This window comes from Orbicella franksi, unplaced genomic scaffold (genome assembly GCF_964199315.1).
Source record: "Orbicella franksi unplaced genomic scaffold, jaOrbFran1.1 SCAFFOLD_128, whole genome shotgun sequence".
Classification (NCBI taxonomy): domain Eukaryota; kingdom Metazoa; phylum Cnidaria; class Anthozoa; order Scleractinia; family Merulinidae; genus Orbicella; species Orbicella franksi.
Window position 1 is genome coordinate 20001 of NW_027670910.1, and position 27500 is coordinate 47500.

General features: G+C 39.2%; 4 protein-coding genes across 4 annotated transcripts in view; 3 read left to right on the forward strand and 1 right to left on the reverse strand.

The window, feature by feature from the left end:
* Positions 1–3149, forward strand: part of LOC145476057 (histamine H2 receptor-like) — a 3560-nt gene extending 411 nt beyond the window's left edge. Inside the window, exon 1 of the mRNA XM_081455325.1 lies at positions 1–3149. This exon is cut by the window's left edge and continues 411 nt beyond it. Within this exon, the coding sequence (XP_081311451.1) occupies positions 1–602 (602 nt within the window). The 3' untranslated portion in view covers positions 603–3149.
* A 15-nt stretch (positions 3150–3164) lies between these two features.
* On the reverse strand, positions 3165–20384 carry LOC145476058 (uncharacterized). Its single transcript, XM_081455326.1, has 16 exons — positions 17921–20384; positions 17081–17426; positions 16190–16661; positions 14486–14684; positions 14232–14384; positions 13763–13834; positions 13207–13308; positions 12673–12764; positions 8568–9432; positions 7897–8242; positions 6779–7250; positions 6470–6668; positions 5899–6054; positions 4871–4909; positions 3956–4057; positions 3165–3284 (listed from the first exon to the last, which is right to left on the reverse strand). The coding sequence occupies exons 1-16, from the start codon at positions 18755–18757 to the stop codon at positions 3165–3167; spliced, it is 4572 nt and encodes a 1523-aa protein (XP_081311452.1). The 5' UTR covers positions 18758–20384.
* A 171-nt stretch (positions 20385–20555) lies between these two features.
* On the forward strand, positions 20556–23291 carry LOC145476063 (histamine H2 receptor-like). The gene has a single exon (XM_081455330.1). The coding sequence runs from the start codon at positions 21379–21381 to the stop codon at positions 22351–22353; it is 975 nt and encodes a 324-aa protein (XP_081311456.1). The 5' UTR covers positions 20556–21378; the 3' UTR covers positions 22354–23291.
* A 1361-nt stretch (positions 23292–24652) lies between these two features.
* On the forward strand, positions 24653–27255 carry LOC145476064 (trace amine-associated receptor 8b-like). Its single transcript, XM_081455331.1, has one exon. It carries the CDS (start codon positions 26341–26343, stop codon positions 27250–27252), a length of 912 nt encoding a protein of 303 aa, XP_081311457.1. The 5' UTR covers positions 24653–26340; the 3' UTR covers positions 27253–27255.
* Positions 27256–27500: the final 245 nt, after the last annotated feature.

Here is a 27500-nt window from a genome sequence, read left to right on the forward strand (position 1 = left end):
GGGCAGTCATGTCTCTCGTGCGTTACAGAGGAGTTGTATCTTGGGGCAGAACCTTGGTGATTACCACACTGGTTTGGCTGTACGTAGTGGTTGTGGTAATACTGATGAGAGTACTTTCCTTTAAAACAGCATTGGGAAAAACGTATGATTGGGACGTGAACTGTAAATTTTACTACGCGTTTCTGGCGGTGCACATAGCTCTCCCATTGTTGATAATTTGTGCTTTGTACTACAAGATCTACAAGAAAGCGGTGGAGAATCGCCAACAACTTTTGTTACGTGGCCGGGTGCATCCGGGCACCACTGCTGCTTCCGATACAGTGATAGAAACTAGAGTAGAAGTTAAAATGGCAAAAACTGTTGGCCTTGTAATCATGTTTCTGGTCATTATATGGATACCAGTTTTGATTGTGGAAATCTTTTATGCAAGAAGAAGTCATTCTTGTATTATAGAGAAGCTGGATGTTGTCAGTGTATGGTTAGCCTGTAGTAATGGAATGGTTAATCCAGTGGTTTACTCTCTGAGGAACAAAGACTTTCGCCATGTTATTTTGGAACTAATCCACTGCAAAAGAGTAAGGTCTGCCAGTATATTAGCTTAGAAATAAACATTCTAAGCAATTAATTATAACCGAAGGTTGGTTTGTTTTTTAATTGGGTTCCCCCGGCCTGGGGCTTCCCAGTTTCAGTTGGATTAGTTAATCATTAGTAATGTTTAGTTGAAAGCAAACTTAGTTGAAATCAGAGTACTTGGTAAATTCTTCCAATCAAACAACACTCAATATTTTCACTGCATGATTTTCACTGATATTGCACAGCCTTTTCAGCCAAATTAACCAAAATTTCAACAACAAGCATTGTTTTTCCACTGGAACACGAAAGTGAATCTAGTAACCCACCCTGCCTGGCTAATACCAAAAGGACCTGGCTTAGCGCTAAACCACTGGAGCTGCTCCAGCTAATAAAACAATTCAGCCAAATCATGCAAGACTAAGCAATCTGGTTATTGTTCAATCATAAGGTACTGAAATATGATCATAATATACATTAAGGTTTGAATTAATGATAAACTAATTGCAACGTGAACTTGTCGAATATCAGGCATGTAAAATCACAGGCCTCCCAGAAATAGATTTATGTAAGCGTATCGAGTGGAACGTGACTACCTAAAGTACGCGATGTTGTTTTACACTTCAGGCCGTTGAGAATTTTAGCGTTCTACAAGGCACTGCAAGGAGTTTTAAATAATGAGGGATAAAAATTAAACGCGCGACGAAATAAAATGTTACCTTTTTTTGAATAAAATAAAGAAAGTATACTCACCTAAACTGGTTTCTGTTGTCCGTTTGGTCTATTTCATCGTTTTTGGGAAGTTTGGAGGTGCTTGTAGCAGCTTTCTATACACGGTTTGATCGGTAATCATTATGTCTAACGTTGTGAGCAAGTAGTTTAAGTTAGAATGACGTTAAATCGTCTGATACCTGTTCCTTCACAAAAATTAAATTAAGTAAAACAGGATCTTGTTTAAAGGGCGCATCAACGACAATATCAACTTCGATTCGTATATATTTTATTATTTATTCCCTTTTATTACAGATTTAAAAGATAAATGAAGCTTATGCAAAGGCAGCCTTAAGTTTTGAACCGATGTGAAGGAGAAAAGTGCTCGATCTTAGTCTGAAACTCTGATATTGTTTCGGCGACTCTGCCTGACACTTGTACGCTCTCATCAAATGTGAACTGCCTGAACGGTTTTTCTTTCGGGTTCATGAGAGTTTTTATCGTTTTAAAGTCTAAGCTTGCCGAGGTTAAATTGAGAAAACTCTAGCACAAATCTCAACTGCAGGTATCGGCGACACTCGTTCTAGTCTGGCACAGGCTTTACCGTTCCTTTTTATCGGTTCATCGTCTCGGAAGGATTTTATTTGTCCGGCTATCAGTAAATGTTCCAGATCTCAATTATCTCCGCAGATCTTCTCGGTGTCTGGATATTTAATGAAACACGGACTCTCGTGTTTGATAAAACAAAATACAGTAACCTCTCGTTCTTATATGGTTGAGCGTTACTAAGTTAATTTCTAGAGAAACAATTGACTGTAATTAACCAGATTTTATGCGACACAGGTGCTTTAAAAAAGTCCAAACGACATTAATTATTTGAGATGCCATCCTGTAGACTAAAGCCCTGGTCAAACGGTGCATGATAGTTGGTGATAGTCGATAATAGTTGTGGCGTGCGCTTCCATTTGACCAAAAACAATCATATACTATCATTCACTTTGAGCTTGTTCAAATTCTTCATGATAGTCGATGGTAGCTTTCCCGTTTGAGCCCGCATATGATACTTGATGATAGTGAGGGGAGAATCAACTATCATGGGTCGTTTGACCACGGCTTAAACCTTGAACGCTTTAACAGTTCGCATGCTAAATTCCCCGGCTGTAAATCAGTGTATTTAAAAGCTCTAATGTTTCACCTTTAACGACAACCTATGAACCAAAAAATATATGCATTTTTACCTGGGTTGACTCGAAACTCAGATATTTGTTTCTGATTGGCCTACGCCTCACTGTTGCTGGAAAGGTCTGTAAAAATGCTCTAAACTTTCCAGAGCCTGTTAACGGCTAGATAACCAATAAGTTTGTAAATTCTATCCCAGGTATTGTATCAACCGTTTAGTTAACAGATCAGCCTGGTAGTTCAGAAGTTCAGGCTATATAGTCTGATTCTCATGGCTAATTCCTGTTCTTATAATGTCACTGTTACGAGGTAACAAAACAACTTTCCCTCAAGGTTTTCTTGTGTTCAGTTCAGAAAGTTTGGTTACACTTTTTTGCAGTAATTTGCGCTTATTTCTTAAAGAAAAAATTGTACGCCGATTTCTACGACTGGACAATAGACAAATCTGCAAAAAGCGACCAAAACCAAAACAAAGGAATATTAAAATAAGCCTGAGGCTGCCTTTGGTACCCCTATTTCTTCGCATTAAAACTTCTAAATTTTACTTCAAAATTTTACTTTTAGTCTTTCCAGATTTTGCTTGCGTGTATTGATAGTCTTATGGTGTGAGAGAAACTGGCAAATAAAATACTCCCATATGTGCGTCTACCACAGCTGATTAAAGGATGTAGCCTTTAAAACTTAGTTCTCGCCGATGTGAAATATTAGATGTTTTCGCTGGTCGTTCGATGTTCTGCTGTTTTCGCGGTAAGCTCTTTCCATCTAGCTGAGTACCGGTCTTTGAGATATTTCACAACCAGTTTTCTTATTTCCTCCATGCGTTCCTGTACCAGAAATGTAAAGAAAATATGCTTGGACTAAAATGTTTGATTTAGCAAAAGCAATGTGTATTATAAGAGCTAGCTGTAGCTTGTAGCAGCGATGAAAGATGTCACTAAACCAGTCTTTGAACTTGACGATTGCTTATGAAGCTTTCGGGATCTGGGACTGAGTGTTTGATGTAGACCGCAAAGAAATTAACACATAAAACCAACTCAGTAGAGCAGTTTTCATTTCAGTATCGAGAAGTAATTGGTTTTGTATCAACTACGCTACACGATTGGCTTAAAAAATTCGCGCCACTCACTTTTTCATCCAATCAGAAGTAAAACCAAAACCAATCGTGACTTAATCGCACTCGTTTTCCCGCGCTTTGCGTCAGCTACATGTAATTACGTCAACTTTTGATTGGTTGACCGTTTTGTGTGTCCATTTATTTTTTTGTGTGTGTCCATTGTGATTGGCTACAGTGATAACTTTGGTTCTTTTTACGTTTTACTGCTCTAAGCTCGTCAAGATAAAAACTAATACTAAAAACTGTCATGCCTCATGATGTCAAGATACGGCCGGCATATATTATAAAAATTGGAAACTTTGAGAAAAAAGATTATGGTTTGGAAGGAGTATGTAACTTTTCCAAAATAGAAATAAAGCAAAAAAAATAGCATGAGCGTACCTCTCTCATGGAATGTTTCACCCTCGAGCAGCAAGTGTATCCAAACGTGCTCCTGCAGATACCACAAGAACAAATACAGCTGCTACAGCAGTAGGGAAAAACCTACAACGCAGAATAAAAAATTTGAGTGTGAGCATTTTTACTATTTTCTTTTCAGATTCACAATGCAGACAACTCATGAGAAATGAAGAGAAAGAGTATTGGCAAAATCAAGGGAAAAAGAAAAATGGTCATAACCCAGTTTTGCCCTACCTAATTTTCTTCCTAAATATATCATGAATAAGCAGCACTTTTACTTGTTCAACTTCTTTAAAATATTTGTTTTGATAAAATGTGATTAAATCTGCGCTTCCTTAGCTAGATATTTGGTACAACTTATTCCCGGGCTATCACAATTTGAGCGGTCGGATGCACTGTTTCAAGTTCCAGAGAGCTGCTGACCGTGAAGCTTGACAATAAATGAATTTTACGCAGTGGCAATGATTACAGACATAGGTATAAAGATGAATGTTAAGTTAATAACTTTCAGCTGATTGCTGATTGCTCTGAACATGGTTCAGAGCGTTTCCTAACAACCAATGTATAGTAGGGGGCTCGAAAGCTCGGCGCCGCTCGTCTTCTGCTTGGTGAGATCAGTTCGCAACCTAACTGACAATTGGACCATCTGACCCCCTGTGATTTGTGCTCAACCTTTCCCGGAAGTGGGAAAGGGGTAATTAAGTGATCTGTTGCAGAGTAACCTTTCCACGTGTATAAGGAATTAGGAAGTGGAAAATTATATAGTTCGACTTTTTAGTATACGATAATCACGAAATGTATGTCTAGCTGAGTGATTGAGTTATTAGGTCTGATATTGCTTACATGGCGATTATAATAAGTAACCTATACCCGTGCACAGCCCGCTTTTCCACTTACCTGAAGATGCAAGCTGCTTTGCTCCGGGTCATTTGGCCTCTAAATAAAGTAAATGAGTTTGATAGGTAAGGTAAATGATTGCTTTGGCGGGACAACAATAATTGGACATATTTTACTTTGTTTACATGTATTAAAAGTCAACAATCAATTAACGCGAGGCCAGCGTATTTGAACTGAATGGCAACTTAATTTTGGTCGCAATGCGTCAGTCAACCAGTCAAATAGTGAACTTAGTGGTGATTGTATTGTTCTCCAGCATAAGTGCCAGGTCACTGATTCATTGAAAGTTTATTTTCATATGCTTTTTTAAAAATTTATAACTGTCATGTTAATAGGAACACAATGAATAGGAAGACAACACATGAAAGGTTTAGCACTGATACGCATGCAGATTTATACATAGTGACTTGGTATCAGGTGAGAGACTTCAGTAGCATTTCTTATGACTTGGTCAATTTTTTAGTTGATACCTTTAAAGGTGGCTCAAAACAGTTTCCAGCACTTTCCAAGACGTAGATTTTGATGGGTCATTATTACCACACTTTATCAGTTGATGCTATAGTCATGGTATCAAAAACCTGCCCAGTCATTGCTGAAAACGTTGGTTTCATGTTCGTGACACAATAAGTTGTCATAGCACCATTATGAACTGCTAAAACAATCTTAATTTTAACTTCAAGTCCTTATATTTCAAAAACGGCATGATGAAAGCCTTTTTTATATTATCGAATTTTGATTAGCAGGATAAGGTGCAACTTTAATTTTGACAAAGTTTAAATAATTTTTTACATAGGGTTAAGATTTTCGAAAATTTAAGGTGGCTGTGAACCAGCTTTACAATTCCCAACAAGAGAAAAAAATTCAAGAATTGTTGGTAGGTATGTAGTCAAACTACTTTAAAGCATATGTAGAAATTACTCTCTCGTTTAAACTTTGATTGGTGGACACTAAACCAGTAGAAATAAATAAATAAATAAATAAATAAATAAATCAAACAAGGTGATTGCAAACTTTAGCCACAATGTTACCTCGTTAGAGCAAAACGTGTTACGCCAGCTCTTTGGACACAGACAGTACAAAAGAAGGTAAAGAATGTTGAAAGGCACGGGAACTGTGTTGCCTTTGTCGATCCACTCCAGCCACATACGAGTTCTCGAGAATTTCCACTCTACAAGTGCGTTTTCCTAAGAAAAGCCCACAAGATTTCAGTTGCAAGAAAAGTGTATTCTAAGTGGTATAAGGTTCATGGCAACGTTTACCTAGAAAGTTGTTTAAAAACTAATTACTGATGGCAACGAGATGATCAGACCTAAGGTTCGTAAGTACATATAGAACTGGCTGGTTATTTCGTTCCCACGTGCTTTGGCAGAGATACTGAATTGTCTATCACGATTGCCAAATCATTTAAGTTCTAGTTCTTCTTTCCTTTTTCTTGTTAATTCTTTTCTTCGTTTTTCTTAGGATCTTTCGTTTGTTTTCTAAGTTCGTACACCGAAACCGTTATTCAACGCCTTAAAATTTGCAGACGCTGCAGGATTGAAACACTTGAAAACGTTACAAATAACCAAAACCATATTTGATGCACAGAAGTAAACGTACCATGATTTTGTCAAATGAGTTATTCATCATAGCGATCAGCATGTTCAAAGCTACGATGACGGTGCAGATCATATGAGCTACCATAAAAGTGCGGCCAAATGTGGACGACAATTTAAACGCAGGATCTTCAACTACGATTTTGTCTTCCTCCACCAGACCAAGTAACAGCCAAAACATTCCAATGAAAGTATTTGTGTGCCTGAAATGTAAAACTCAATCCATAATAAATTTAATTCACTCAGTGGTTTAATTTTGTTCAGTTGACACTATCATTCTGTTCAAAAGTAGAATATCGTTTGTCATACGTACTTGCCATATGGATGAGACGCCTTGTAGCCGTGGCTGTCGTTCAATTCTCGTAGTTTGATCTGCGAAGCGACATAGTACGAGTATATCTTGGCCACCCCAGTAGCAAAAGCGATGTAGAGGAGCAGAAAAATGACAAGAAACTTCAGCACATCTTTCAGCATTTTGTAAAGCGACAGCTGCAAAGGACCCAACACTGAATTGACTTGGAAAACGTGGGCTAAGTGGAAAAAGGCCATCACCGTGGCGCTGGCGTAGATGGTATCCGCCACGATAAATGCAGATTTTCTGGGCTTCCACTCCCCGTAATACCCCCATGCACTCAGCCATACTGTGTAAGACAGGAGGAACGTAAAGACAATCATGGTGTCTACAACGTTCCACCATTTGGAAAAGTAATTCAAGAATCCTTGTCTAGTGGCCTCTAGGGCTTCCTGCAGGAATAGGCCCACAACAAAGGCAAGCACTGGATAGTCTGAGGATGAAGTTAATACAAAAAATAATAATTAATACAAAAAATAATGCTCAGTTTTCATCCAGAATTGATCCATAGAATCTACAAGCACTGTTGATTAAATCTTATCGTAGTTTTGGTAATAGCCTGGCTTAACCTGATCTAGCCAATCTGTGCGTATAAAAAGCTACATGGCCGTATATTTATGCTGAGTACATGAAAGGAAGAACTGAGTCAAAATTTTATTGAATGTGTGCCAACCCTGAGAGAATGGGCAGGTAACCACTTACACAGTTCGACCGTTAAGGCTCACCAACAAAAGTCCTGGACAAGCGGTAGGAAGTAGAAAATGTGTTTGACTAATGAATTACAATTAATAGATTATTAATTGCTCCTTATCTGTAGCCGTTACAATTAACTCATGCTTCTTTACTTTCCAAGGGTACGCTTTTATTTTAGTTGAGTTAAATTTTTAGTGGTTATGGGTCGCAAGCAATAATGTCCTTATATGCATGAGTCAGAAGGGCCTTGCCTCAAGGTGACGGATCAATGCAGAAAGCGTTCAAAGACAACTAAATAGCATAACAACTAGGCCGTTTAATGCTCAGTAAGTCTAGTGAAGTTGCATTACCTCAGTGGCTCAGTAATCATGGGCATCGAAACTTACCAATCCAAGCCAGGCCTGTTTTAGTTGTTCCAAACTTATCCTGGAAAGACGAGGCGAACACAAGGCAAAGGAATAGCACATAAGACATAGTGTGGTTGATGAACTTGGAGTAGGGAAGTTCGTATAACTTCCTAAACTTCCAGCAGCAGATATCGTCAACTTTACCAGAACAACAGCATCTTCGTATCAGTCGAACAGGAATGTAAACGAAGCAAGTAACTGCGACGAGGACAAACTGGATAAGGAACCGGGAGGCTTTTCTCCCTACGCCTTTATCTTGCCAATTTAGCCAACCGCGATAAATAATCTCGTTGAGAATATATTGGCATTTGGGGCTTGCCACGAACTGAAAGCGAACAGAATTTTAGTCGTTAATTACAAACAGACCTAGAAAATAAAAATTAGAGTAAAAGAAGCGTTGACTGATTGCAACAATGGAGCCGAATAAGAATAATTATGATTTTTCCTCTCAATCCGAGGCGAGGGTTTTCTGAAATGCTATTATTCATGTCTGGCTTAAACACGGAAATAACGCAAAAAACTAGGTGAGTTCAGTTGTAAAGAAGGAACATATGGAAGTCGACTCACTATTCACAGTCACAGGAAAATTCTTTTAACCTGATAATATGCAGTCTCAAAAGTGATAAAATTTCATAAAAGCGTATACCAACCCTTTTCCGCTGTTTATCAGCAGCCAGCTTGAGGAGACTAAGACTCTGATTAAAATTTGCGGGCGTTTTGTTCAGTAAAGAACCATTTCCTTCGATGTCCATGATTTCGTGAAGCTGGTTTAAATCTGAAGTGTCTACTTGCTCAACGATATCAGCAGCAAACGTCTCATATTCCTCAGCTCGACGCTTGTATTCATCTCGGCTGTAATAGTGCTCATACGAGGCGATTTTCTCCAGAAGATATGCGTCATCCAAGGCAGCTTCAATGATGTCTGCAAACTTGCTTTCTTTACGTCTTATTCCTTTATCGTACTGGGAATTGGGATTGTTCCTCCAAAGCCATTCCAGACTGATGTACAGTGGATTGCTAAGGATTTCGATCCATCTCCGTTCTTTTTCGCTTCTCATTTCTGCCTCCTCTTCGAGGTCGTCTAGACCTTCATCGCACTGGGAAATCCAGCATAACATATAGCAGAATGAGTTCTTTATTGTTTTGCACAGTTTCTTGCAATCCCAGATGCACTTGAAATGACTCTCATTTTCTTTGTTGTTCTCCTTCTTGACAATGATTCTGCAGATCTCGTTTAAATTTTCAAGTGTCTGGTTGTTTTCATCCTCGTTGATCTTGGCAATGAGTTTCCAAACTTCAACGACGTTACCATCTTCGAGGGCGTCTGCCAGTTGCTTTAACGGATTGTTCTTGGAATCGCTCGCGTTTTCAGCTGTTTCAATCAGACCTAGCAAAAAAATATGCGCCTCTTCCTTTGTTCTTTCCTGCACTATTTGTAGAAATCTGTCAAAGGTGTCGCTCGTCTGCAGATGGACATCTGTGAGGGAAACTTCGTGCGCCATTCTGCTGTGCTTCCTTTGTTACGTTTCGTCACAAAAAGCACTGATCGAGGGCATTTAGGTCTTTGTTTTCTTGATTAGGGTAGTCGAAAAAAAAATTACAAAAAAAAGCGTAATCTGCAGTTACCTGAACCACGGCTATAAAAGTTAGTTCCCATTTGATGAAGGAATACAATGTGTCACGGGATCTGCCATACATGTAACAGAATAAGTTAATTTACTCTCCATTTACTCACAGACTGCCCGTATCATCTAACTAAACACGCGAACAGCTGTGAGGACCTCTTTCCATTTTATCTCTGTGACCTCAGACACCTGATTAAATTTGGTCATTCTGGGATGCTTCCAACTAATTCAGAGTCAAGATAAGGTGTCTTAGTAACTGAACAGAGAAAATGTCTTAACCGACCAATTTTGTTCAAAGAAGAACTGTTATTACACTGTTTTTGAAGCTGGAGGCTCCTTTACATATAATTTATTGAGTGATCTTTGATGATACTGCAACTGACTACAATTTTAAAACTAAAATAGTTATTTTTCTTAAAAGGCGCTGACGCACCTATAATTAACTTAGTTTTTAGGTGCCCATTTTTGTTTACATTACAAGGAACATCAGAAAAGTGTTCTTGACTTGCACTGTTTACATGCTTTTTCTCCTTGCTCAGCAGTTTAATTAAGCCATAATTCAGTTCTTGTCTTTCCATTTTAATAAAACGCTAAAACGAAATACCGGATCATGGCTTACCCTCGGCCAAAATTTTCAACTTCCTTAGAGCGCGGTTTGGTTAAGTTACTCCACCACACATTTGTTGTAGTTGTTTAAAAGCCAATGAAAATTTAACTTACGGTCGATTAATGTCATTAACACTACACCGGTATATCGGAGAGGCCATGAGCTCGAATCTTATTCGAGCCTTTTCAGGCAATGGTCTCGCAATTGCTTTTAGCCAGTTAGCGGCAAGCAACTCAAAAGTTGTGTACATATGCTCATGATTTTAAATCTCTCTCTCCCACTTCAAGTACATGATCTTTCATCTCCACTTTCATTCATAACATAGCGCGCGCGCTAGTCCTATCTAATTCCTATTGAGCCATCATGAACAAAATCACTATATACGCACGGCCGTGCGTATATAAGATGACGTGAGCATTTTCAATTTAGCTGCATAATTTCCGTCGAGTTTAGTGCAAGTTCCTTTTGTTTAAGTTTCGGCAATGTGAAGATTATTCTCAACAATCCAAACCCTACTTCGAGCCTTTGACTTTTGCCAAGCTAAGATGTTTGCTTAAACTTGGTTATTTTGATTTTTTTGTGTGCACTCTCATCAAGTATTTTTGACTTTGTTTGCCTACATTTTCATTATAATTAATTCGAAGAAGCGAATTTTTCATCGACAGTTTTAGAAACCAGGTTAAGCGTTTTTGTTCAACTGTTGCTCAACCGATTGTGGCGTTTTAGGATCTTAATGACCTTTGTTTTCCTTCACCGTGCATTGTGAGAGCTTTGTAGTCAATCACAAATAACACATGTTTTAGCGCCCAGGATGTTGTCGCCATGTTATAAAAGAATTGGTTCATGCTTTTAGCTGTGCGTATATCGAGTTATGGTTGCACTTGGGAAGTTTGGAGAGCACTCAAGAAGCTAGAGTTGCTCCAAACTTCCCGCGTGCATCCATAACTCGATATACGCACGCTAAGTTTGAACCAATTCTTTCATCTTCACCATTTACAGGTATAATATGAACTTACAGCATGACTAGTTCCCAGTTTGCTTGATGGCTCATTTGGTAGAACACTACAACGATACAGTCGCGAAGGTAATGGGCTCGAATCCCGTTCAAGCCTGAACCTTTCTTCAGTCTCTATCTTCTCGACTACCAAAGTGTCCGGCGTACATAAGACCATATCAGTGTAACGATCTTTAAGAGCTTTAAATCTTTATTGAGTAGTTCAAATGGACGATCTTTAATATATTTACTTGTATATCTTCAGTGATCTTCGGGCATATTACGAACTCACAACGTGACCAAAAGTCCCAGTTGGCTTAATAGCTCAGTTGGTAGAGCTCTGCAGTGGTATTGCAGAGGCCAAGTCTCAAGGTTAGGATCAGAATTATATTTATTTTTTTATACATTTTTACGGTGGTGTCGGCTTGATTGACAGCATTGCGTGCCGACGACAGCATTTTTATTATTTTTTTAAAGTCTTAATTGTATTAAGGTAGTCCTTTACATAAGCGTTATTGGCTTCCCTGGGCTTCCTTGCCTTATACATTGATATTTTGTAAATGCAGTGGAATCCCGATTTTTCGAGCCTCCAAGGGAAACGAAAATTGGTTCAAAAAATCGGATAATTCGTGAAATCGGAGCTAAAATATTAACAGCGTTTGATTGAGGAGGGGAAACGACTTTTGGTTTGAGTTATCGGGAGGCTCGAAAATGGAGGGTCGAGAAATCGGGATTCCACTGTATATTCATAAATGGTAAAAAGAATTAAAACAAACAAACAAATCAGCGATTATCACATCCTGTAACTGCCTACGAAGAAACAGTGGATGATTACACAGCTAGTAAAATTCAACTCATCAAAATATAAGGCGTTTAATTCAGCGGTAGAGAACAGTCCACGAATGAAGCGTATGCGGTACTGGGACCTCATTGCCCTCTAGATTTTGTTTACGAGATTGAATTTAACTTGGTAATTTCTAAAAAGAGATGGTTAACAGCTGACTTAGGTTGCAGATTGATATGAACACTCAGGAAGGCAAAGTCACTTGTTTCTGTTTGGTCTGAGTGTCATCTTCCTGGTGGATAGAACGCCATGGAGCGTCAATACACATTTTGACTACATTTTCTACATTTGGATAGGTTATATTATTTTACTTCACTATAAGCCACTTTGTTTTCGAAGAGGCAAAAATATAACTTTGCTACAAGAAAAAATAAACAAAAATCCAAACTAACTAACTGACTAACAAATTAATTACACAAAACATAGATAAGATGCGCCCCCCCCCTTTTAATTGACAACGCCTACTTTGTCACTTCTAGATTCTAAGTGGACAGAATGTATAACTGCACTATTCGCGTTTTCAGGTATGAAAACAACCCAGCTTGTGAAAAACACATATCTTAAAAAAGCTTCGTTTCTTTGAAGTACGTGAAGTACTTAAAATAGGTATGCTGGTAATATGTGCCACGAATCAATGATTAAAATGATTGTTTAGTCATCTGCCACCCGACGTGATGGTGATTATTGTACAGTAAGTTCCTTCCATCTTGTTAAGTAGCCATTCCTCTTGTCTTTCAGATATCTCACGACCAGTGTTCTCATTACCTGTATGCGTTTCTGTAATAATAAAAAGAAAAAAGGTTGTGATTGATTCCACTGAAAAAGCTGGCGGGGAGTTTTTTCTCAGTCGTAGCAGTACTGAGTGAGGAAATCCGTTTCACATTTTCTTGCTAATTGAAGATTAAAACCTTTACCGTGAAAAAATGATTAATAGATGATTTTTTTATCCATGACGTCATTCCATTGGATAGAGGGTGTTGAATGTAGTTGTTGAATAAATGGTAAACTAGTCTAATTGGTAAAAGTTCTTTAGAGATCAGCCAAAGTATCAGATATTATTGACTATCTTGCTACCGTCCTACCGTACTCATGGACCTTTTTAAGATGTAGCCCTTCAGTTAAATAATTATGAGTGTGTGTTTTTTTTCTTTTTTCTTTTTTTTTTTTTTAATTTCGAGAAAAAGAAAAATGGAATACAGAGCGCACGTGAATAGCATACCTCTCTAACGATGGAATTTTTCTCTGTCAGGGAGTTGGTGCATTCCAATGAGCACCTGCGGATACCACCAGAACAAATACAGGGGCAGCAGCAAGGAAAAACCTAGAGCATTAGTGAAAAGTTGTAAGTCAGCAGTTGATTTAATGTTGGAATTCTGTCCTGGATCAGCTCCTCATCAAAGGGGCACCTCATTTTAGCTGAGGAGACACAAACTTTAGAGAATTAGTGAGTTGGCATTATGATAACTATTTTTCTTAAACTCATTAATAATTCATCAAGTTTAAACAAAGGAAATCATGTGACGTGACGGTGTGTGGATTAGCATAGATTTTTACGATTTGATTCCCTCGCTTTCTCCCTAGTTTTAGTTTCGATTCAGAAGATATATCAAACACTTAAGACAGCGTTTGACTACATTTCCAAGCACCTAAGTTCGTAAAAAATACTTCGTCCGATACTCGTCGTATTTTCAACTCTTTTCTCGGTATTTGGAAACGTGGTGAAACACAGTCTGTCGTGTTTGATATATTACTTAAACGACTGTTTAATAACTAACCTGTACATGAACACAGTCTTGTGCTTCACCAAACTGTACTTGTAAATTGCTTCGCTCTGGGCACTTTCGTCTCTAATTGAAATAAATGATCATATGGCAGATTACAAAAGAAGCCAATTTGAAGTGTTATCGTTGTATGTTGTCGCCAGATTTCAATCATTAAATGATGAACGTAAAACAATTGCCGACTTGAACAAAATGACCTCGATAAATAACGGAGTCTACAATGGGCAAACTAGGCTAGGATTTTGGGACGTATTTAAAACTCGAAATGACGAAATGTCACTATAGTTACCCTAAATAGCGCTCCAGTTAGCCTGAATATCACTAACGTGACGGTGGTTACTCTCGATAATTGTATGGGTTAACCGTATCACACATTGTCAAGTGTGGTTTCGTCATTTCCCCATTCCTTGTTTTAAACTCGCCCAGGATCCCGTATTAAATTAAATACAGCGAGTCGTCGTACCTCTTTACAGCAAAACGGTCTACGGCAGTTTGGAAAAAAGCAGCGCAAAAAATGATACACAATGTTGAAAGGCACTGGAATCGTGTCGCCTTGGTCGATCCACTCCAGCCACTTCTGAGTCCTAGAAAACTTCCACTCTACATCTGAGTTTTCCTGAGAAGGAAATAAAGGTCATCTCATTGAAGTAGAACTGACAAAAGATTTTTATTCAAACTTAAAACTATAACAATCTGGATGCACGGAAGAAAACTTACCATGATCTTCTCAAATGAGTTATTCATCATAGCGATCAGCATGTTTAAAGCTACGATGACGGTGCACACCACGTGAGCAATCATAAAAATGCCACCAAATGTGGACGTGAGTGAAAAGGCGGGATCTTCCACTAAGATTTTCTCGTCTTCCACAGTACCAAGTAACATCCAAAACATTGTGATGAACGTCGTTGAGTGTCTGGAAAGCAACCACAGACAATCATGTGTTAGATTAAAGGTTTTATCAGAAGTAAATGGTGTAAGGACGGTGCCTAATAAATACAAAGGTTTTTGCCTCAGGTTAGGATCACGCGGAAAATGTAGATCTTTGCATGGGCTATTGGAATCCACAAAGAAAAATTGGGGTAGCCACGCATTTTTTTTAGAGATAATTAGCCCTGAATCGCAACAAAAATGTTGACATCAGCATTTTTCTGAAAAAAAGAAGGAAAGGATATTTCTTCACAGATTTCCTTAGAATTCGCCTTTACATACAGAAAAGCAAACACATTTATAAAGATCTTAAACTGAAATGCATGGTAAATGTTACCATAAAAACCATTTGGGGTATGTTTTTTATAACAAAATCTTTGCTACAGCGCTTTTAGCGTCTGTGACAGCCTTTCCGGCTCTGGTTCAGCTAAAATACAGCCTAAATACCTTTTGCTCACCGCCAGAAACTAGTCACTTATTGAATAGGCTTGCCACTTCCATTTCATATCATACACTTGGAGTAACTACGCGTTTTTTAAAGTTATTAATCTTTTCTGAAAGCTTTTACGGTGCCCGTTACATTTTTTTCTTTCAGCTCCCCAGTAAGTAAGACATTTGCGTATCTCGCACTTGTTTTGCACGCGCACTACGCCATCTGCAGGTTCATGTTTACAGTTAGATTTCAGTATAATTTCCGACAGATAACAGCTAGTTTTCAGCTGGAAGACGTTAACAGTTAGTGGTTAGCGATATGCTGCTATTCTGGTCTTCCTCGGTTAAGTACAGGTTCATTAAACTTGATTTGGTCACAGTAGGGCCAGTGGGAACATTTTGCTTTCAGTTTCGTCATGTACTTGGTAGCGTAGTTGATTGCGTCAATGTCAACCCTATGTCAACACTATGCCTTGCGTGAGGCGCAGAACGTGTGCGTACAAATAAAAGTAGTCACAGTCCTTAAGTCTAGGATTATGGGCTGTTTATTGTTCGGCAAAGGTGCTCTCAGAGAGACTGTAGTTGGCGACTGACGCCGTATCGACAACCTAATCAAGCCAGCATTTAACAAAGTAAGCAATATATTAACTAAGCGTAGTTCAGTGGCTGAGCTCTTATTACCCGACGTTATATAGAGTTGAACCAACTCGAACACCGTTTACGGTGTTAAAATCTTAAAGTTATTTCGGTCCCTTTTAAGGCATTGAGGCAAACAAATCTTTGTGCTGTGTTGTGTTTAAAAGAATCGTCTTTATTTTAACTATAAAAAAAATGAATGTCAATTAATTTGTTGTTTTAGAACTGGCACTTTTAAACCACGCCTACAAAACGATAGTACCTTTAATTTTTAGTTTAACTTTCCAGAATGTCGTAGAAGGACCAACGCCATTTTTATAGCAGGGCTTCCTGCGGGTAGAAAGCCTTTTGTTTCACTGATTGATTATACCTCTTTCATTTGAGCCTACAATCAGTGGCTTAATACAATTCTGTAACACGTACTTGCCATATGGATGAGACGCCTTGTATCCGTGACTTTCGTCCAGTTCTCGTAGTTTGATCTGCGAAGCAACATAGTACGTGTATATCTTGGCCACCCCAGTAGCAAATGCAATGTAGAGGAGCAGAAAGATGGCGAGAAACTTGAGAACAGCTTTCAGCATTTTGTAAAGTGACAGCTGCAAAGGACCCAATACTGAACTGACTTGAAAAACGTGGGCTAAGTGGAAAAAGGCCATCACCGTGGCGCTGGCATAAATACTATCAGCCACAATAAATGCAGATTTTCTGGGCTTCCACTCTCCGTAATACCCCCATGCACTCAGCCACACTGTGTAAGACAGCAGAAACGTAAAGACAATCAAGGTGTCTACGACATTCCACCATTTGGATATGTAATTCAAGAATCCTTGCCTTCTGGCCTTCAAGGCTTCCTGAAGAAACAAGCCAACAACAAAGCCAAGCACCGGATAGTCTGAGAATGAAATTTAAAAAAGTGCACGTCTCTATCGAGAATTGGTTTTGGAAAATGTTACAAAAAAACTTTCACATTACTCTCTTTTATAATATTATCGTATATTTAATGATTATTCCACCAGCGCGCGTTGCATGTGAGATGATAATTGACGAGGCGCGTAGCGTAGCTATGATCATCTCATATCCAGCAAGCGGGAGTGGAATAATTGTTTTGTTAAAAACGCCCCCAAAATATAGAAAACTAAATTCCAATAAAAATAAAATCATGTATGGCGTGCGCTTTGAATGCACTAGGATTCTATGGCGAGGAGGATAATGCCTTTTTCGTGCAGTGAAGAGAGTAATGATAACAGTTAACGGAATGGCCCTGGGCGATGGACTGTTAAATAGTGGCAAGGTTTCAGTGTTAAAACTTACCAATCCACACTAAACCTGTTTGGTTTGCGCCGATCTCGTGTCGATAGGACGAGGCGAAAAGCAGGCTCAGGAATAGCATGTACGATATGGTGTGGTTGACAAACTTGGCGTAAGGAAGTTCGTACAACTTCCTTAACTTCCAGCAGCAATTGTCTTGAAGTGTTCCACAGCAACAGCTCCTCCGAATCAATCGAACAGGAATATACACGAGACAAGTGATTGCCACAAGAAAGAAATGAAGAAAGAGCCACAGGGTTTTCCTCACTAAGCCATTATCTCGCCAATTTTGCCATCCACGATAAATGATCTCGTTGAGAACATACTGGCATTTGGGACTTGCCACGAACTGAAAACGATCAGAATTTAAATTACAAATTAGCATAAATTATCACCAAAGCTCTGAGTCCTCGAAGAAAAAAAAAAAAGAAATTAATCAACGCGTCAATGAAAACCTCCCGTTTGTGAAAGTGCTACTGTTCGACAGTAATTTTTTCTCCTCTCCGCGAATTCCTTTCTTCCGGTGTTCATTTATTCCAAAGTAATAACCCTTTGACTCGACACCCCTGATATTAACTTTTTGTTTCTCAGATCGTTATACAATTGCATATTTTGAAACTATTTGGTTAGACCACTCTGAAGACTTTGGCATTCAAGAAATGGAATAGGATGACTGGTACTGATATAAGTAAGTTTAACTAATATTGAGCATTTTGCCTCCGAAACAGGTGCATATACTCATAACAGGAGTCGACGTATCTTCATGGTATGTTTTTTGACTCCACAATCAGGGACATACTCTTTCACAAAAAGAAAAAGAATCCAATTAAAGCGTATTCTAACCGATCTTCGTTGTTTATCAGCAGCTATCCTGAGGAGACTAAGGCTCTGATGAAAATTTTCAGGCTTCTTTTTCAGTAAAGAACCATTTCCTTTGATGTCCATGATTTCGTGAAGCTGGTTTAACTCTGAGGTTGATACTTGCTCAACGACATCAATAGCAAAATTCTCATATTCCATCGCTCGTTGCCTGTAGTCATCTCGACTATAGTATTTGTGGTGGCGCTCATACGAAGCGATTTTCTCCAGGAGATAGGCGTCATCTAGGACAGCTTCAATGATGTCTGTAGACTTGCTTTCTTTACGTCTTATTCCTTTCTTGTACTGGGAATTGGGATTATTTCTCCAAAGCCATTCCAGACTGATGTACAGTGGGTTGCTGAGTATATCGATCCATCTCCGTTCTTTTTCGCTTGGCAATTCTGTCCCTTCTTCTGGGTCGCCTTCATCACAGTTAAAAATCCAAAATATTGAGCTCCTCAATGTTTCATACACTTTCTGAGAATCCCACTTACATTTGAGATGGCACCCATCTTCTGTACTGCTCTTCTTCTTGGTGATGATTGTACAGACCTCACTGAGATTTTCAAGTGTTTGGCTGAGTTTCCTCTCGTTGGCCTCGACCATGACTTTCCAAGCTTCAACAAGATTATTATCATTGAGGGCGTGTCTAAGTTTCTCAGAAGGATCTATCTGAGATTCACTATATTTGTTTTCGTTCTTATCCGTTGTAAATAGACAAAACAAGAAAGTATCCATTTCTTTCTTTGTTCCAACCTGTATTATTTCCAGAAACCTATCGAAGGTATCCCTGTTCTGTTTGTCAAGATCTTGCCACATAATGCTGCAGAGTGCTTGAATCGCCTAACTGTATGCACGCAGCGCACTGTCCGATTGTGCTTTGCTCTTTTGTTTTCCTGATATGGGAAGAAACAAGCAGATCCTTACTCAGCGCCTTTCCGCTCTCACGACAGATCCAGTTCTTTATTTTTTTATGATGTCCCAACGAAAATATTCGCACGTCAAATTTATGACAAGATTTGACATTGATCGGACTGGCCGTGGATGACATTTCTTATCTTTCTGACATTATGCATACCGATCTCTTCGTTGCGTTGCGTGGTCACTAAAACACGAATCGAGCCAGAAACATCTACAACCAACCAAATGAGGGATCTGCTCGTTGTTCGGGTGACTTTTTCGCACTATTTCCCTCGAAGCTTCTGCGACTACTAGGCTGAATCAATAAAGGGCGAATGCATTTGCATTGATTACATACAGCGATCGCTTTACATAGGAAAATTTATCTCAGTGGTGTTATTTATTTATTTATTTATTTATTTCCCTCAAATAAAGAATAAAAAGCATTTACACAAGAAGATGATGATGATGAAGAAGAAATAAACTTGTGAAGTGGCGAGGGAGCCTAAGAAGAAGTCATACAAGACCCCTTCGTTAAATGAATTACCTAAACGTTACAAGTTAGATCAGGCAATGTGAACGGTATGATATTCTACTGTGAATAGCACTAGTACTTATTGTCTCACACTCCTCGTTCTACATACATACATACACACATCAGATATACATAAATATATAAATACATACTTTTTATTTAATCTCTGATTTACAGAGTAGCTACAATCTTGGACAGAATAAAATGGAACAATTATCCCCCATCCCCCCCAAAGCAATGATGAAGGCGCGAAGGAGCAAAAGCGCGCCATTTTGGCATCATTGAAATGGGGGGAGGGGTGGTCCAGATGTTCCATTTATTTTGTCCAAGATTGTAGTCTCCTCCGCAGCCGTTCTTTGGGATGTCACGCAGCGTTGCGTGACATCCCAAAAAACGGCTGCGAAGGAGACTACAGACTAGCTAGACTTAGCTAATATCTTCGAGGAAAAGTAAAAAAGTACAAGGTTAAAAATACTACATGGCTAAATAATTATGCATATATTATATAACCTAATTATTATTTGTAGAATATGATAACCTACAAATTTGCGCATAAAATTATAGTTGCGGATAAGCCGCTTGGTCCGTCGGACGAAAACCGCCAAAATGACCCAGACTCTGAATTCCCGTGAATCGTATAAATAAGATTTTTATTCGATCTGAAATAAACACAGCAAATAATACACTTAAACAATAGCAACTAACCGAAAATAAAGGGCCATAATACATCGTATCAACCAAGAAACGTGAACAGATTTCACTGAGTAAACCACACGGTATTACACAATTGTTAATCACATGCGGTCGATTACCGAAATTACACTACCAGAAATCAAAGGAAACAACTTAAAGTAACAAAGCCTTAGAAAACGGAAAAAACCAACTTAAACTGACTCACTTCGTGACAGGATTCCAGAGTCCAATTAAACTGTAAAAAACCTTTAAAATGGGAAGCTGTTCATTCCGACACGTGTAAAACTAACTGAAACGATTCCTAGATCGAGCTGCTCAAATTGCAATGTCAATCAATGTTATCATGTTTGATAGAAAGTGTAATATTAAACTATTAAAATCAATAATAAAACGTCACGCGAAATGTCACGCAAAACACTGTTCTTCATTGAAACACCGCTCGAAGTCATTTTACGAACTTACTGTTCTGTGGTTCTCAGGTAACGAGTTCCAGAGTTTCGAGACAACATAACGAAAAGAATTTAGATCATAGGAAGCTGTAGACGGCTTGGGAAGAAAAAGATTAAGTACTATATTTTGCAGATGCCTATTTTATAAAGTTGTTATTCCTGCTTTTTTGAGTAACTGTGTATAGTCTGAACCTGCGTCCTTGAAAATAATTCTCAAGATACGCTTATTAAGTGTCTCTAGTTTATCAGAATCTCGAGTGTTACAGAAACGCCAGACATTTGAACAGTGATGAAAAGGCGGGAGTATAAATGCCTTGTATAGGCGTAATAAAGTGTCACTGGAAACAAGTTTACCAAACCTCGTCATTGCACTGAACTGACTGTTTATCTTATTACAAATCGTAGCAAGGTGCTCCCTGAAATTCATTTCAGCGTCGATGATCATACCAAACAATTCCATGGAATTCTTGACTGTAGAAGAGAATTTGTAATCAGTTGTTGCCAAGATCATAGCTTGATGTCCTCTAGGCCTCACTATCAAGCTGAATTTTAATATATCGAAAGTGGCCTATTCCGCCGCTCTCTGGAGTCCAGTCCACCATTTACGTCCGTCCCCAAGAAGGAGGAGGAGCGCGGGCTCAATCGCCGGGAGGCTTTGGGCCCACCTTCAACCTGGAAGAAACAAACTTGCTCTCAGTCCCATGGAGTTCTCAGTCCGGCGCAGCAAGGACGGAAGTAAACAATCAATTAGTTCTAAGAAATCAAGGGCAATTAATCAATGAACGTAATGGATGTTATTATGACGGTGTTATCTCGAGTAGGTGAGAACATCTGCTAGCTCTTTTTATATCCTTCCTAGAGAGATGAACCACCCAACGAACGAAACTACTGAAACCGAAAGCTGTGAATTCAACTTGGATTTTCAAATTCCTATATCTATTCTGTTCGTGGTGACAATTTTGCTTTCCGTCGCCGAGAATATTGTCGTTTCCGTCGCCATTAGCGTCGATAAAAATCTCCGCAGGCCTTCCAATGGCTACCTATTGAGTTTGGCGCTGACTGATATATGCATCTCACTCGGGCTGATACCACTGGAAATGACATACGTCTGGTCCTATCCAGAATGGCCTTTGGGTTCTGTGGGAACGAATGTCTTGAATTCGGTTTGGCTCTTCTCGATAGCAGGCTCGTTTGTCACTTTGCTGGTGATCACAGTAGATCGCTACAGGGCAGTCATGTCTCTCGTGCGCTACAGAGGAGTTGTATCTTGGGGCAGAACCTTGGTGATTACCACACTGGTTTGGCTGTACGTAGGGGTTGTGGTTATACTGATGGGAGTATTTTCCTTTGAATCAACATCGGGTAAAACATATGAATGGAACGTAAACTATAAATTTTACTACGCATTTCTGGCGGTGCACATAGCTCTCCCGTTGTTGATAATTTGTGCTTTGTACTACAAGATCTACAAGAAAGCGGTGGAGAATCGCCAACAACTTTTGTCACATGGCCAGGCGCATCAGGGAAGCATCAATACTTCAGAAACTGTGAGAGAAACTAGACTAGAAGTTAAAATGGCAAAAACTGTTGGCTTTGTATTCTTGTTTCTGGTCACTGTATCGATACCAGTTTTGATTCTGGAAATCTTTTATGCAATAGGAAGTCAATCCTGTATTATAGAGAAGATGGGTGTTGTCAGTGTGTGGTTAACGTGTAGTAATGGAATGATTAATCCAGTGGTTTACTCTCTGAGGAACAAAGACTTTCGCCATGCTATATTGCAACTCATCCACTGCAAAAGACCAAGAGCTGGCAGTGCAGTACCGGTAGTCTCATAAGGAAAACATCGAAGAGTGTGCGGTAATCAAAAGGCAGGGTATTTAATTCATTTCTTGTGTCTGACATTCACAAACCCATTTTCAGTTGAGTTGGTTTATCCCCCCCCAGCCCTCATCCATCCCCTTAGAAACTGGGGGGACTCCCATATAGAAATAGGGGGATGCTCGTCAAAAAGAACCCCTAAGAAGTAATACCAAGATCCTGTTGTGTGCATATGGCTAGAATTTTGTTCACCCCTAAGAGGTACCAATTCTAAAACAACACTTTATCTCCAGTCACATTTTTTTCGGCTCAATATCCTTAAAGGTACCACAAAAGCTCCCGCTGTGGGCTTTTTGATGCTGAACACCCTAAGAGGTATCAAAATTGCTGTTTTAACCCCTAAATGGTATGACAAGCACCTCCGTCCTTTTTATATGGGATTCCTCCTGTCCCCAGGCTTGGAAATTCAAATATTTGCTGTTTGCATATGAGCCAAGCGGCCATTAGACCAGCACTTATTTATCATGAGCCTCTGGCTCAGGGGATCGCACAAGCACTCCCTGTGTTTGACATTAAATTTGCTTTTTTTTGCGCTTACTTATCTTTGATTTAAGTAGCATGAAGTGACGAGGAGTATTTCTACTCTCTCCTGAATGGGATGTCAGTTCATCACAGTTTTACCCACAGCATTATGTTGACAAGTAGCCATTTATACACCTGGATGGAGGGAGGCACTGTGAAAGTAAAGTGTCTCCTCAAGAACACAACAGAACATGTTCCCAGCCAGGGTTAATTCAAACCCAGTCTGTTCAATCCGGAGTGGAGTGCACTAACTGCATGAGGCCACCACTCGCCTACCAGAAATATTTACCTTCATACTCTCCTTTAAAAAGCTAATGGGCTTAAGGTGCAATATGCAGTCCAAGAACATCCATACTCCTCCCCCCCCCCCCCCCCCGCCAAATCCTCAGAAATCAAGTCACAATGTAAATTCTGAGGGAGAGACTGTCTTCAGAGGGAAGTTTTATCAACAATAAATTGGAATTTTCAAATGGGTGAGAGGGTTCAAACCAATAACATTTTCTGTGGGAGGGGATAAATTTGGCTATTTTCAGTAACTCAGTTCCCAACTGGGTTGGACTTTTTTGATATTTTCTGGAACTGCATAACACAAAATTAATCCTGTACACCCAATCTTCTTGGCCTACACCAATTAAAGGGTATAAGGGTTAGTGTTAAGTCTATATGCAACTATTGGGACTTGTTAATATGCAGGTTAAGTTTTATTTACATTATATTCCTTATGTTATTTGCTCAAAGCATCATAAGGATAGAGATTAAAAATTAATTTTCTGATGCTATTTCTTTCTGTGGGGTCAGCTGAGCTGAATCAAGTTGGTTAAGCCCACCTTATTTATTAATATTGGTTGCATGGTTTCTGTCTAGTAACACTCAAAAAGCTTGTTAATCACTCGCCTAATGGCTTGTAATTTACAAGCTTTTCTCCTTTTCTCCCAACATCCTGCATGGTTTATTGCACCAGTAAACCCATAGAGAGAGTGGTCTATTGCTTAAGTAAAAGCATCCACTTATTCTAGCTACCATATTTCCAATGGTTGCATGTGTATAATATTTTTATATCAGTGTAACAGTTTAAATTCGCATATTTTGGAAATTTTATCTGATGAGTGTTGCACACAAGTTGTGTGGTACAAAACTAAATATTAATAAATATTCAAAATGCCAAGTGAAATCTACAGTTTGATCAGTTCGTCATCTGTTAGTTCTATTGTATAAGCTAACAGTGAGGTCAGGTATGTTATTTATAGTGTGTTCCAGAAAATATCAATACGAACTCTAAAAAAGGTAATAATTTGGAAATTCCAAATGGTTGAGAAGTTTAATTTTTAGAGCCAAAAGTTTTTTAACAAAGGAAAACAAGAGCTAAAACCCAAAAGAAACTTTTGGGGAAGGGGGTTCCAATTAAAAAACCCGCCATGGGAGATATACAAATATTTTCTGAAACAACACATCTAACCTTATCAGGATTGAAATAGTTTGTAACTGCCCGGACTTAATTTCTTTATTTCAAAATATTCAATATATTACTGCACAGTAAAATTTTGAGTATTATTGTTGCTCCATATTCATACCCACCCCCTGGAAAGTTTTTTAATGTTAGCCCCCCCCCCCCCCCCCCGAAGCCCCGACACAGAGGCTCTTAGGGCTCGTCATGCAAGTATAGGAGGAAGATTGTGTGACGAGCCCTAAAAGCTTCTGCGTAGGAGGCTAACCCCCCCCCCCCCCCGCCCTAAGGTCTCTCTGGAAAGTCAAGTTTAGGTACATATAATTTTCTTTTATATTTTTGAGGCCCCAACACCCTTATGTTTATTCAATATGCTTCCTTGGGTGGGTAATTTATATACATTTTCTGGAACCACGCTATCTATCTTCCAAACTTAGATCTTGAGAGAATAGGGAGGACTGATATACATACTAATTTGAGAAGGGGAAGCTGGCTGGTTTGAGCCTAATAGAAGGTTCTTATCAGTTGTTCATTTCGCACTAATACTTGCTGTCACTCACGATTACTTGGCCAAAAGGCCAAAATTGTTCCTTTCGGCTTAGTGGAAGGGATACGTCATGCCCTTTGGTGTGAAGACATCCAGCGTTGTTTTCTCAAGTAACTAGAGTGGTCAAAGAGGAGTTTCAATAGAATTTTATATTATTTTTTTTCAAATTTAGAGAAGTACAGGTAATGTAGATATCCCAATCCAGTTGTTGCTAAGATTGATGGACAATAATTATTTCTGAAGTTAAAGAAACAGAAAGTGGAAGGAAGTGAAAGGAAATAAAAGACAAGGAAGGAAGTTAAAGACAAGGAAGTGAAAGGAGGTGAAAAACAAGGAAGGAGTTGACACGAAGTGACAGAAAGAGACCTATATGCTTTGTCTAAAAAATAGCATAATTTCATGAAACTTCGCATATTTACCAATTTCGACATGATAACATAAATTAATCTGTGGAGATGGTTTTTTGTTTGAAGAAAAGTCGGAAAAGCGTGACATCGTCAAAAAGGTCCATAATTTGGTGATTAAAGAGATGTCAGGATAAATCCTCCCTGAAGCCATCGTGTTCAGTGGGATCTGAGAAACGAGGTAAAATTGCCATGGATAATTGAAAGTCAAGTCTGATTGTTCTACCTCCCAATTCAAATACGTTATCCGATTGGAGGAGAATGTGTCACATGTCATGGACGAAATTCACTATTCTAACTTCGTAGGGAAACAACAACTTGAACTTTCGACTCGCACGTGATCAGGTCGCAGCAAATTTGTGTGCCAGCCGGCGCCAAGCAAATAATTTTTTCGCAGTTTTCTCTATTTTTGAGTTGGGAGGTATAACAAAACACTAAATGGCGGACCCCACGGGAAACGGTGAGTTTTGTTTTCCGTCGACCCTCAGTGCTCCCTTTTGCTTTGCCTCGGGGAACATTGAGGGTCTCGGGGAAACAAAACTCACTGTCTCCTTTGAGGCAAGTCATTAAGTGCTTAATGTCGTCCTCGCCAGGGCCGAGAACAAATTTAATTCACTCAACGCTTACTTTGCTCTGTTTGAACCAATGCCAGAAATCAGACATAGCGGGCAAAGGACGAGGAATTTTGTTTTAAGTCTTAAAAGAAAATTTAACTGCCATGACGTAGTTTTATCCCAGTTTCCCACGACATTGCAGTGCAATTAGTTTTCCAATTTATCATATCTCCAGTGGAAATGTCAACCCCGGCGTAATACATGTTAGAAACATTTTTTTTGTATTTTAAAAGGTTTTCGATTGTTCGTTACGCTTATCTTTCATGGATATTCCTTTTCGTTTTGATGACAGAGATAACCAGCGAACGAGAATTATTTTATGCAACATTAACGGTTGTTCAAATATAAGCCAATTAACGTTCACCTCCGATGATTGCTGTTGAAACTGGCTGAAACTGTCTGATTTGAGAAGCATGGTGGCAATGGATAATTTGTTTGATATTTTCGGCTGGATACTTTCAATCGTAACAGCAACAGGAAATGGCTTTGTAATCTTTCTTGTCGCCAAAAATCGCCGTCTTCATTCCCCGGCCAACTGGTTCGTTCTTTCCTTGGCCGTGGCTGACTTTAGTGTCGGAATCGCCGTTTTTCCATCGAGTCATTTTTGTCATAATTCAACAGCGTGCAACGACATAGTGTACATGGCATTCTTCTGGTTCTTCCTCCACTCTTCAGTCACAAATCTTTGCTCCTTGACTTGGGATCGTTACATCGCCATCGTTCATCCTTTCAAATACATTAACTCAATGACAAAAAGACGCCCTAGAATGGTTATCTTGATAGCATGGTTGATTCCCTTTGCAATCTCTTTGTTGCTTTTGGTGGGAATGTACGCCACCACCTCCAAAACTGCTCTGAAAGTTTTGCGATTAACCGGCGTGTCTGCTTTTGACATAGTATCTTGTGTGTTGCTCTTCTATGCTGTTGTTCGTATCCTAGTTGTTGCACGTGCACATTCTCACCAAGAAGCTGCAATAGAACTACAAGTTCAGCGGTCTAGCCACTCACGCAGCGAATCTACCGTGAAAGAACCTGCAACTTCACGCAGACGTAAAAAGCACAACACAGCTCCCTTCGTAACTGCTCTAGTCTTGTTCTTCCTGGGATGTTACGTGGTGGTAAATTACCTAGTTTTATGCGCAGCTTTTTCTGGTCATCAAGTGTCCGATAAAACTAGCCAGATCGTAACGTCTCTCTTGGTTGTGAATTCTGCAGTGAATCCTTTGGTTTACGCTTTGTTCAAGAGGGACGTGAAGATGGCGATGATAAGCGGAATCATTTGCAGGGAAACCTCGAAGCGAAGCGAAGCAACCAGCAGAGACTAACCGCATGCTTGAGCAGGACTTGAAGAACTCTGAAAGCGCCTTTCTATTGTTTCGGCCAGGGTAGAATTTGACGGACAGAGCTAAGCTGTTTGCGCGAGAAAAGATAGGTACTTTAGATTTCACCCTCTGAAGACTTGAGCAGGTATTTCAGGTTTTCATGATAAGACTTCATCTGCAACATGGGTGAAACAAATGGAATAGTTTTTGTAGCAGTAAACCGAAACGAAGAATTTCTGAGCAAACTATTT